This window comes from Leucopleurus acutus, assembly GCF_964270905.1.
Source record: "Leucopleurus acutus genome assembly, chromosome: 3".
In the NCBI taxonomy this organism is placed as follows: domain Eukaryota; kingdom Metazoa; phylum Chordata; class Mammalia; order Artiodactyla; family Delphinidae; genus Leucopleurus; species Leucopleurus acutus.
The window spans coordinates 170,964,271-170,976,314 of record NC_139145.1 but is presented as its reverse complement, the minus strand read 5'-3'; the positions used below and the strand labels follow the sequence as shown (position 1 = coordinate 170,976,314).

Sequence of the window (12,044 nt, the reverse complement as noted above, 5' to 3'; positions counted from 1 at the left end):
TCACTAAAAAGCAGCCCTTGCAATGCAACTATCCCTTAAAAAGGGAGGTGTCCTGTGATAGAGGCCCCAGTCACAACTGAACAGCCGGCTCTGCTCCTGTAGGTCAAGACTTTTTTAAAAATTGGAATCCTGTTAATTCAGGGAAGGAGCAGGTCTGAAGAAAAAAATCTGAATTTATTTTTTCAAAAGGTAATGAAGACTTGGTTAAGTAAATAATAATAATAAATGTTATATGCCAATTGCTGTACCCCTAATTAGGGAATCAGGGGAAATCTTACATTTAAATTTGAATTATTTTCTTTATGTTTTGGTAACCAAAGTTCCCGTATTTATCAAAACAGCCTACCTGCAGGCTGCTCATAATGTGATAAAAAAAAATAAACTACTGTGTTTTAAAGAAAAAACAAAACCAAAAAAGTTGGAATCCTGGCTTTGTCACTTACTCTGTGTGATGTCCGGTAGTTACTTATTTCTTGCTTCCATTTCCTGATCTGTGAGTAGGGGTGAGAATACCCCCTCCATTAGGTTGCTGTATTGAACGAGTCACATATCACTGGTCAGTTTACTGTCTCATGGCTACAAGTTCATCCATCATTGCCCTCTCTGCCAAAAGGGATCTGGGTCCTTGAAACAGTTCTGCCAGTTCTGGCAGTAGAGGGCACTAGAGAGACACTGCAGGAAGAAGGGGTTTTGCCTCAAGATTCTGGTGTCCTTGCTCCCCAGCTGCCCCACTGCGTGCAGCTGCCCCGTGTCCAGCTCCTGCGGGGTGCAATGGCCAGCAGCGCTCAGTGGCCAGCAGCCTTCCCCGGCACCCTAGAGGGCAGATTTCCAGCAAGTTCCACCAACGCAGAGCCATAGCAATGTCCCTGCGGTCACACGCTCCTCAACAAATCCCGGGGTGAGGAGCGATGGGCTCCTCCCGCGGTGCTCTCGCCCAGGGCTAGCTGCTCCTTCTGTCATTCCCATACCCTTCACCATTCTCTTTACTTTTTACCAGCCAAGCCCTCATTACCCCGACTCCACTACCATAAGCCATCCTTCCTATTAAATTTCCCCTTCCCACAAATTACTATGTGGTTTCTCCTGGTCACACCTGACTGATATGAGTCAGTGTAAGTAAATCACTTAACTATCATTGGCAAAGGTCCGACGTTGCCCTGTTAAATGACTGTTATTACCTAGGACTTGGTTTGCTTATACATTAAATCGGGATGAGATCTAAATACTCAAGGGTGTTTTATCGACTGCGTGGGCCCACAGCAACTATGATGCAGTGTGGACAGACCTGGGTTTGAATTATGGCTGTCATTTAATATTGGTCGTGACGATCTAACCATGCCTATATAGACTACAGCTACACAAAATGTTTGTAAAGTACCTCAACTGAACAAATGTTAGCCATCTTTACTGCAAAGAAAACGGCAAGGGTTCTAATTTGCCTTTAAGGTTATATAAACCAATGGTCCTCAACCTGATCACAAGTCAGGCCATATGGGGTTTAGACTCCACCCGGCCATAAGAAATGAGAGTCTCCAATAATAGGGCCAGAAATCTGCATTTTAAAGTAGCTCTGGAGAAACTTGAACAGAACTAAGAGCTCCCCCTTCCCTTTGGCTGGTGAAGTTGGCCTCGGCACAGCTGGTGGGAATTGGAAGGGCCAGGGTCTGAGGCTTTCAGCTCCAGTGAAAGAGGGGATTAGTACCTTCAAATGTTGAACAAATAGAAATAGGAAAACCAGGGCTACGCTGCTTACGTGGGAAAAAAGGGAGGGTAAATATGGAAGGGGGACTACAATAGAACCAGGTGGTGGGTTGGAATCAGAGGTATTGGTGTGACATGGTTTTAAACAATGTACAGGTAACACATACAGATGTACACATGTAAGGTGTGTGCACACACACGCATTTATTTCCTAGCTCTCTCTGCTGAGAGGGCCTGTAAGAAACAACAACCCAGTAGCTGTGAGCACACCTAATACCAGACATTGGTTTCTAACTACCAGGTTCCACTAAAAGGATCTGGGGATCCGGGGTGGCTCCAGGACTGGACCATCATTGTACCAGAAAGAAGCATGATGGGGACATGTGGAAGGATGTTAGAACCAACTAGAAGCAACTCCCATCAGCAAATCCTGGGACAATGACAGTAACATATAGCTTACTGAATAAAATAGGAATCCTTGAGTCCACATGACATAAATGAATAAAGAAGTAAATAGGGAAGAGGGGAAAAGTGTTTAGTGTAGAATGCAAACTAATAATGTAGAGGAGTGATAAAATTGCAAATTATCATTTTGCAGATCTCATAGTAAACACTAGTTCAGGAAAAATTACCAAGAAATGCTAAAGCTGGTCAAGTTTGATAACAAAGAGATACACAGTCAAAGTATCTCCCTGCAAAATACCTGTTCATGTTTTAAGTGAAGAAATGTGGAGGCAGTTTTACTCAAGTAAAACTTAACTAGGAAGCGACAAATCCACGTCACGAGCCTCTTGATATGCTCCTGGTGCCTTTGTTTTTAGCAAAGACATGCTGAAGTAGTAAGGGATAATGAAACATGTCTGCAACTAACTCAAATGGTTCAGAAAAAGAATTAGTTACACACACACAGACACAGGAATTTAGGTGAAGGGTAAATAGGAACTCTTCACACTACTGAGCTGGAAAGTATTTCAAAATCAAGACTTAGGAGACAAATCAACCCAACACAGCGTGTGGCCTATTTGTCCAAACCAATTTAAAAAACAAACTGAGAAGCAGCAAATGTGAACATTAACTAAGCTATTGGTGGGGTTTTTTGGTCTTTATTTCTTCTCCATCTCCCAGCAGCCACTTTTCTACTGCTTTTTTCTGAGTTCAACTTTTCTTTTTTAGATTCCACACATAAACGACACCATGTCGTATTTGTCTTTCTGTCTGCCTTATTTCACTCAGCACAACGCCCGAGGTCCATCCATGTTGTCACAATGGCAGGACTGCTTTCTTTTTTACGGCTGAATAATATCCCGTTGTATATACATGCGCCACTTCTTTACCCATTCATCTGTTGATGAACACTTAGGTTTACCCGTTTCCGTACCCTGGCTATTGTAAATAACATTATGACTAACATGGGGGTGCAGATATCTCTTGGAGATAAGTTTTATTCCCTTTGGATCAATACCCCGAAGACTGGTGAATCATCTGGTAGTTCTGGTAATTTCTCGAACAACCTCCAGACCGTTTTCCACTCCCACCATCAGTGTACCAGGGTTCTCTCTTCCCCATGTCCTCACCAGCCTTTCTTCTTTTAGGTAATAGTCATCCTAACAAATTGTGAGGTGACATCTCGTGGTTTTGATTTGCATTTCCCTGATGACTGCTGATGTTGAGCACTTTTTCATGTATCTGTGGCCATTTGCCTTCTTTGGGAAAATGCCTACTTAAGTCCTTTGCCCCTTTTTTTAATTGGATTTTTTTTTGAATTCAGTTGTATGGGTTCCCTGTATTTTTAGCATTAACAGGTTAAATTTTAGTATTAACCCCTTATCAGACATATGGTTTGCAAACATTTTCTTCCATCCCATAGATTACCTTTTCATTTTGTTGGTTTCCTTTGTAGTCCCACCTGTTTATTTTTGCTTTTGTTGTCATACCCAAAAGAATCATTGCCAGGAGCCATGTCATGGAGCTTACCCCTTATGTTTTCTTCTAGAAACTTCAGAGTTTCAGTCTACATTTAAGTCTTTAATCCACTTTGAGCTGACTTTTGTATATGTGTAAGATAGGGGTCCAGTTTCATGCTCTGTGCATGTGGCAATCCTCTTTTCCCAGCACTATTTATTGAAGAGACTGTCCTGTTCTCATTGTATAGTCTCAGTTCCTTTGCCAAAAATTGACCATATATGCATGAGTTTATTCCTGGGCTTTCTATTCTGATCTACATGCCTGTTTTCCTACCAATAGCATACTGTTTTGCTATAGCTTTTTAATACAGTTTGAAATCAGGAATATGATGCCTACAGCTTTATCCTTTTTCTCAAGATTGCCTTGGCTATTCAGGGTCTCTTGTGGCTCCATATAAATTTTAGGATTCTTTTTTCTGTGAAGAATGCCATTGGAATTTTTTAGGGCTTGTGTCAAATCTGTAAGATCACTTTGGGCAGTATGGACATTTCAACAGTATTAATTCTTCCAATCCATGAGCATGGAGTATCTTCCCATTTATTTGTGTCTTCAATTTTTTCATCCATGTCTTAATAGTTTTCGGTGTACAGAATTTTCATGTAAGTTATTTGACGTTAAGGAATTGTTACTGCTTCTGGTGTGAAGTTATTGAGGTTATTTTATTTATTTTTTTTTTTGTGGTATGCGGGCCTCTCACTGTTGTGGCCTCTCCCGTTGCGGAGCACAGGCTCCAGACGCGCAGGCTCAGCGGCCGTGGCTCAGGGGCCCAGCCGCTCCGCGGCATGTGGGATCTTCCCGGACCGGGGCATGAACCCGTGTCCCCTGCATCGGCAGGCGGACTCCCAACCACTGCGCCACCAGGGAAGCCCCTGAGGTTATTTTTTATTTTTATTTTTTAAAAGATTTTTTCGATGTGGGTCATTTTTAAAGTCTCTATTGAATTTGTTACAATGTTGCTTCTGTTTTGTTTTGGTTTTTTGGCCATGAGGCATGTGGGATCTTAGTTCCCAGACCAGGGATCGAATCCACGCCCCCTGCACCGGAAGGCGAAGTCTTAACCACTGTACCGCCAGGGAAGTCCCGAGGTTATTTTTTAAAAAGAAAAAGGGTCCTTATCTTTTGAAATGTTAGACACGATTTACTTCAAAATAATATAAAAAGGTGGGTATTAATAAGACTGTATTCACTGTGAAAGCCAGATGACAGGGCCATGAAGGTTCACCACACCATACTCTTCTCTTCTGAAATTTTGATTGTCATGATAAGATGTGTCACCCAGAACCCCGCCTGACACATAGCAGGGACCTGGTAAGTGATTAACTGAAATGACCACGCAGCTCCTGCCTGGTCAGCACAGTGCCCGAGGGAGCCCATTCAGCACTGGAGATGGTTCCCAAGCTGCTAAGCAACCCTCTACCCACCCAAATCGGGCTCACTGTAGTTGAAGGGTCAATACCGCCCTCTGGAGGATAAAAGGTAAACCCACAAGAAAGTCCTTCAAGCGCTTTCAGGCCTAACCACTGACTTTATTCAAGAGCTGTCTTCACATTAAAATTCCTTCCACCAGCTAAGGCTTTAATCCTAATGTTTCCATTTACCCCAAAATAAGTTAGTTCCTTCTGCCTCATGAACCGGAGTAAACACTAGAGTCGTACACATACCCATTTTCATTAATGACTCTTTATTTAAACTTTGCAAGGATCCCAAACCCCATTTAAAAATTAAAATTGCAGGGTACTCCAATAAAAGCACATAAGCCCCTCATGACTAGTATCACAATTCACAATACAGCTCTTACTGTGAGAAAGTTTCTTTTACCTTTTATTACAAAGGCACAGAAGTCATCTGAGACCTCAGATATTAACCCCACTGCATATTAATGTCGCACTAATGGGCAACTTAATACAATTATTAAAGCTGATAGTACAGTTTTCCAACAATCCACGCGTAGTTACAGATTCTCCCTAAAAAAATGCCTAAAAGAAGCACTAGGCCTTAAGACCAATATAGGCATAACAAAAGGGACCTGAAATTTTCTGCCAGGGCAGTTATATGTCTTGGTAGAATAAGACTTTAACAATGAAAGTCTATTACCGGCAACAGGCATACTGGACCCATCTTTGCCAAAGAAATGGGGAAATTCTAACGAGCTAAAAAAATACCTTCCATACACTCCATGTGAAAGGAGTCCGGGGGTCATTCAAAGACCTAACCTTCCGTCACTTCCCAGTCTTTACAGATGTGTGCCTCACCAGTCAGAAGTAGGCCTGGGTTTCGTCTCAGCGGCGACGCCGAGGTGGAGGCCCCTGCAGCCAGCGCACCAGGGCGGGCCGGCCGCCGGGTCACTGCCTGTGGCGGCATCCGGCCGGCCGCCTACTCTGCCCCTTGCTCGGCACCCGCCTTGTCCTCCGGAGCCCCAGGGCTGGCTGCACTCTCGCTTGTCGGAACAGCCCCCTCTTTCTTCTTTTCTGCCAACACTTCCAGCCCCATCATCCTGAGATAGTGAAGCCGTTCGTTCTTTGGCACAAAAGTTCGAATCGAGGCCTTTCCCCGCCATCCACACAACACGATGGGGCACTGGAGTGTGTCCGGTTTCCTGTGAACAGAACGGCTCCGGGTAAGCGTTAAACATCCTCCTAACTGCACCGTAGGCAGTACTAACATAGAACTGCTCCCCCAAAAATACCCCCAAGCCACGGGGAAGGCATTTTAGTCTGTGATTCTATGGAGGCTTCTCTCAAAGAAAACCAGCTTCCTTCTTCCTGTCCTGAAGAGCATCAACACCCTCAGGTTGGCCAGTCTTTCCTTCTAAAAACTCACAGTGGAATAACCCCCAAATCTGCAGATTTCAAACACTTTCAGTGTTAGAACCTCCAAATACTTGCGTCTTCGCCAATGTGAAGACCTATCTGTATGCCCACCCTACCCACCAACAGGAATCTGTCCTGTCCCTCATGGCTCCTTGCAGCTCCTGCCCACGTCTACAGGTGAGCAAACTGAGGCCCCGCAGAGGCCGGGTAACTGGGCCCAGAGCAACAGCGCCAGCCGCGTGGGGTGCCAGGACCGGGAGCCAGGACCACCATTCTTTGCAGACTCAATGCTTCCCAGAATTGGGTCTGGTCACCCACCCCCACAACAGTACAATGCCCAGCACACCAAGCCTGCCTGTGTCCAGCAAGCAGTGCCATCCGGGCACAAACACCCTGGCTGCGCAACCAGCTTCCCAGACGGCACCAACTCCCCTTTCCTAATTGGGAGGGCGGCTACTGTCTGTATTGCGCATGTGTCCCTTATCAAGCACTGTGCGTATCTGCGTGTACCATGCATACTGTTATCTACTTTCTTTCAAACGTGACTCTGGTCTAGTTTTTAGGCTCCTAAAGCCCTCATTTAAGTAAACATGTGTCCCAAGCCTACCTGATGCCAGGCATCAGTGACACAGGCTGTGCACGGAACAAACAAGCGTTTCAATCATATTTCTTAAAACACAAACAGAAAAAGAGAAGAGAAAGGCCTGAACCAGGAAGAGAGAAACCACTAAGAAAAGGAGATGGAAACACATCTCCTTTTCTTAGTGGTTTGGTAAAAAACGATGACAGGAAAATACCAGAAAATTCCCATACTCCCATTGTCTTCCTCTTTAAAAAATCTAATTCCTGAAGCTGTCTTTTCACCTGTCTTTTCACCTGTGTACTTCAACTGGTAGAAACCAGTGTATATGGAAAGGCAGACCCACATCTTAAAACAGCCTACAGTTTTCTACATGGGCCACACAAGCACTGTTCCCTTAAAACCCACCTGCCGTCTTACTCCTGGTCCCCCCCCGCCAAAGCTGCTCCCCGCAGACGATGCTGGATGCTGGGACCTGGCCTCCTGTGCAGACTCCACCCAGGCTGCTGTCCAGCTGGGTCCTGCCTTCCAGAGAAGCTGCCCAAACCCCTCTCCAGCCCAGACCCTGTTCTATCTCCTCCTTTGGAAATGGTGCTTTATTTGACAGAGGCAGCTGTTAAATGTAAACCAGTCTGGGGATGAAAACGCTGACTCTGCCACCCCCTTGCTGAGGACCCCTGGGCCTGACACCCAAGTCCGCTGTCTTGTTTCTGGCAAGTGCTGACCACGTGGGACCTGCTCCCCCTGTGAGGGGTGTCGCAGAACAGTGGTTCCGTGCTCCCGAGGTGGCTGTCAGTCTAGCTACGGGGGCCGGCCCCCCATGCCCCGGCCCAGAGCAACACTGCCTGATACCTAACGGGTGATCCACAAACACCAGCCGAACCAACAGCAGAGGTGGAAGAACTCAACCTCTCTTGACTGTCCTATCTGTACACTTCCTCTGTTTAAGATAAAAATCAGAATTAGATTTCTGGGGCACAGAGAATAGGACTCTGCATTTTATCTTCTAAATAAAACTACACATGGCTTGTTTTATCAAGAGTATCTTCATGATATACGAAAATATTCCATTTCTAAAATTTGCACAGTACTATTTGAGGGGAACATCATAAAAGGCTTCTAAGACCACCCACCATCCTCCCACCTCCAAGAACACAGAGGCTCCGATGGCAGGAGCGTCTCACTTACGTGGGGTCTGGTTCGTACTTCAGGACGACGCTGCCCTTGGCTGGAAGAGAAACAGACACACACTGGTCAAGCTCTGCCAGCAGGGACACCTCTGCGGTGCACGTTTATGTGCCTAGAGAACAGTAATCTGGACTCTTGATCTCAGGGGTCTTGAGGCAGAAAAGAGCCCTTTCCGTCTAAATTCACAATGCCGTCCGCAAGCCAGGCACCAAGTGGGGTCACGGGGACAGTGTAGGAGAGGCTCACGTCAGACCACTGAGAGACTGAAAACACTCAGCAAGCCTCTCTCAGGAGCAGGGAGGTGGGGATTAACTACTGCTCAATTCTCAGAACTCAAGAGTAAGTAAGTAAATAACTGCTCCAACTCCCAGAAAGAGCATGGAACAACACATCAAAAACTGTCAAAACTTATGCTGCGGTCGTCCAAATGTAGGATTAAAAGAGAAAGAGAACACACGTCCCCTCATCCTTTAAAGCAATCCCTACTTTGAACGCAGCCCTGCCTGGGGAGACGAGGACGCCTCGGCAGGGCGAGCTCCTACTGCTCTGGCTTCAGGCCGGAACGTAAGGCATGAGACCACGTAACTTCAATGACTGATTTGTGCCCTTTTCATCCAATAGAGCCGGAAATAAGGAATAAGTTATAAAAAAGCAAGGAAGAATGAAAAGAAAAACAGAACTAGAGTCCCAGGTGGAATTATTTGTATTCGTAGGAGGAAACGTCACTCAGTGATTCGAGGTGGAAGTTTATGAAACAGAAAAGCAAGGATGTGACCGCTACCCACAGAGCAGCAGGAACCTTGGGCAAGGATGCACATTCTACCGCGGGGGGCTGGTCAAGGTGCCAAACCAAGCCGACAGCCTGTGCTCGTCTCTCCTGGGCCTCGAGACGCAGACACACCCGAGCGCTAGGACCTGCCCTCTGCTTCCACACGGGGCCCGGTCCTGGCTGCCTGAGTGACAGCGGGGGGCTTAGGGCTCTGGCAGGTGGGCCGGCCGGGTCCCGACACCTGCACAGGTGACCGTGGAAGGCTGGCTCGGGGAAGGAGAGCAACCCCAGCAATGCCCTTGACCCTCAATGAAAGGGATTATCAGGTGTGTCTCCAGAAATCCCTCCGAAAATCGACACAGGCACTAAGAACAAAGCCACAACGTACATAAAAGTGAAAAAGCTCTGTCAGGCAGGAACACCTGCATCTTCACTATGTGTGCGAGGACAAGCGACGCCTCTGGCCAGTCAAACTGCTTACCCATGTCCTTGACTTGGCCGTATGCCTCACTGCTGAGTTTTCTAAAAAATGGATTTTCCTGGGTTAACAGAATTTTAACATCTTCCATCGAGACGGTGACAATTCTTGAATTAATAAATGGATACAATGTATATATTCCCTGTGGGAATAAAGAGAGGTGGCCATTACGAATGGCAGCACACTGCCCATGCACGTGAGGTGAGCCGCCCGCCCAAGTCCGCGGGCTTTGGCGGGCCCTCCCCTCACGTCAGCCCCACCCCTCACCACAGCCCCAGGCAGGCGGGACGCTGGTGACACACGCCAGCAAGCACAGCCCCACCCTGGCGCCCCTTGAAAGCTCAGTGTCTTCGAGAGCCCCCCTGGCAGCAGCCGGCCCGGTGCTCAATGGTCCTGACCCGCCGGGCCGGCTCAGAATCACCCATCCACGCCTTCACGGCTCGTGCCGCCCCACCAGCTGCGCTTACCTCCTGCGCCAACCGGAAAGCACAGTCGAACTCTTCACCGCTGTTATTTCGACACCAGACTTTAACCCCAGTGTTAATAACCTGGAATGGAAAATATCAGGTGAAACGCACGTAAGTGAAGTCAGGATAATCGACTAAAATACCCCTTTCTAGCACAAGGAGACAGAGCTCTAAGTAGCTGCTGAAAAGAAGGAAAAAAGGAGTGGAAAACACTTCAAGATCATCTGACTAAAACAGACGTTCTCTTGCCCCGACCGATACTCTCACACGGCTTTGGTTTCTGTGGCTTATACGGACTGATAATTACAATAGACGTTAAAACCAGGAAACTCTGAGAACACAAGAATAGGTCAGCACACATTCCACGGGCCATCGGGAGCAAGGATGCCGTCAGCCTGGAAGCCCCAGCGGACGCCCAAGAGAGGACAGGAAAGACGGCACCTAATGGCCTAGCACTGTCCTGAGAACACTCGGACCTCGGGGGCCTCCAGACCACAGAGATGAGCTGCGTTAAACAAGCAGGCAAGAGGGAAATGAGCTGGGAAAACTGTAAAGCAAATGAAAAGAGGGCCCAGAAGTGGAAAAAATCTAAGGAAAATGGAAAAAAACAAAGCCAAGCGCCCACAGGAGCAGCAGGCAGATGTCGGTCCCCCGTGACGCAGACGGTGTGAGCCCAGCGGGGCGGACAGGACACGGCCGGGCAGCCTGTGCCTGGCAGTGACTGAGGCCCCTGGGCAGCTCGGCTCCCCTCCGCCCACGATGGACAGACTGGCAGGGCCGCATCAGGGCCAGCCCCTCCCAACCGAGTCTGAGCAGACACGAAAGCACCGCGCGCTGAGCGCACGCGGGCCCTGGGGCTGTGTGAGCTGTACCTTCACTCTCTCACTGTTGTTCAGCAGCACGTTTCTCAGCTCCTTGGACACCATGTAGAGCTGCCTTCTCTTCCCCTCCACGGTTCGAGTTAACAAATTCATCTTTGGGAAGGAAGGGCCCAAAGCATAAAATTTCCTGTGAAAGACAGGGCTGCTTATAAGAGTTCCGTTCAGAATGTGACGAATGCCTCTTGGCGGCCCGCTCTCCCCGACAGATCCCATTTCTCAAAGCTGCTGTGGTCAAGGGTGCTGGCACTCTGCCGTGGACGCCCACCTTCACCTGCTTCACCTGGGCCTCCAGGAGCTTCGCCTGAGCACAGCTAGATCTGGGACCTGCATTAACAGATGCAACTTCTCCCCTCAACTGCTGCTCCAACACCACACCTGAGAGGACCCACCTGCTCCGTGGGCATTTTAGGAGGGAATTTTACAAACACAGGCAAAGGACCAGACGATGAATGTAAGTGACCACTCTGGTTTAAGGATACTAAGATCAAGAAACAAGGAAGAGATGAACCCAAGACTGTTAACCTGAGCACCTTGTTCTACCTGGAAATCCCACCCAGACGCACTACTCTTCATTTCCTAACCGGGAACAAGGCGGGGAGCCCTGGCCGCAGTCCAGAGTTTTCCATCTCTCTATCTTCTATACCTTTGGGTGGCTTAGGTTCTCTGATTACTGCTCATCTTAAATTGAAGGGTTCAGTAAATACCCTCTAAACTTTCATCCAGCTCTGACATGCGTTGTTAAAAAGGGGCTAAATGAAAAACTACAGTTAAATGTGACCACATGTGCATTTCACCCTACGGTAAATTTAAAAGAAGAATTTAAAACGTTGAATTCATCCTTACTGGATAGGTGGAAATAATGGGTCGTCTTCAGGAATAAATACAAACGGATCTTCTTTAAATCCAAATAACTTCATTTTCTTAGATGGAGGAGGACTGAGAAGGGAATGGAGACGAGGTAATCTGTCATCCGAGGAATATCGCTAAATCCCAACAGCACATCCCTCCTCCCACCCAGCCCTCATCCCAGCTCCATGCCGCCCAGGCTCTGGAGGGAAGTAGGTCTCTTCCCTCCAGGGGTCATCAGCACTGAACCGTGTCCATACAGCAAGGACCTTCTCACCCCTGCAAAACCACCCCCGAGAGAGATCTGGGTTCCTGTTTAATCTACAAGGGCTGGGGAGACACAAGAACGTGAGGATCAA

General features: G+C 47.5%; 1 protein-coding gene across 1 annotated transcript in view; it reads right to left on the bottom strand.

Annotated features, from left to right (window-relative positions):
* Nucleotides 1-5,349: 5,349 nt before the first annotated feature.
* Nucleotides 5,350-12,044, bottom strand: part of NSUN2 (NOP2/Sun RNA methyltransferase 2) — a 29,264-nt gene continuing 22,569 nt past the window's right edge. Inside the window, exons 14-19 of the mRNA XM_082835526.1 lie at nt 11,683-11,775; nt 10,831-10,966; nt 9,959-10,039; nt 9,495-9,633; nt 8,245-8,284; nt 5,350-6,262 (exon numbers count right to left, since the gene is read on the bottom strand). Coding sequence (XP_082691652.1) covers nt 6,040-6,262; nt 8,245-8,284; nt 9,495-9,633; nt 9,959-10,039; nt 10,831-10,966; nt 11,683-11,775 — 712 coding nt within the window. The 3' untranslated portion in view covers nt 5,350-6,039. The remainder of the gene's footprint in view (nt 6,263-8,244; nt 8,285-9,494; nt 9,634-9,958; nt 10,040-10,830; nt 10,967-11,682; nt 11,776-12,044) is intronic.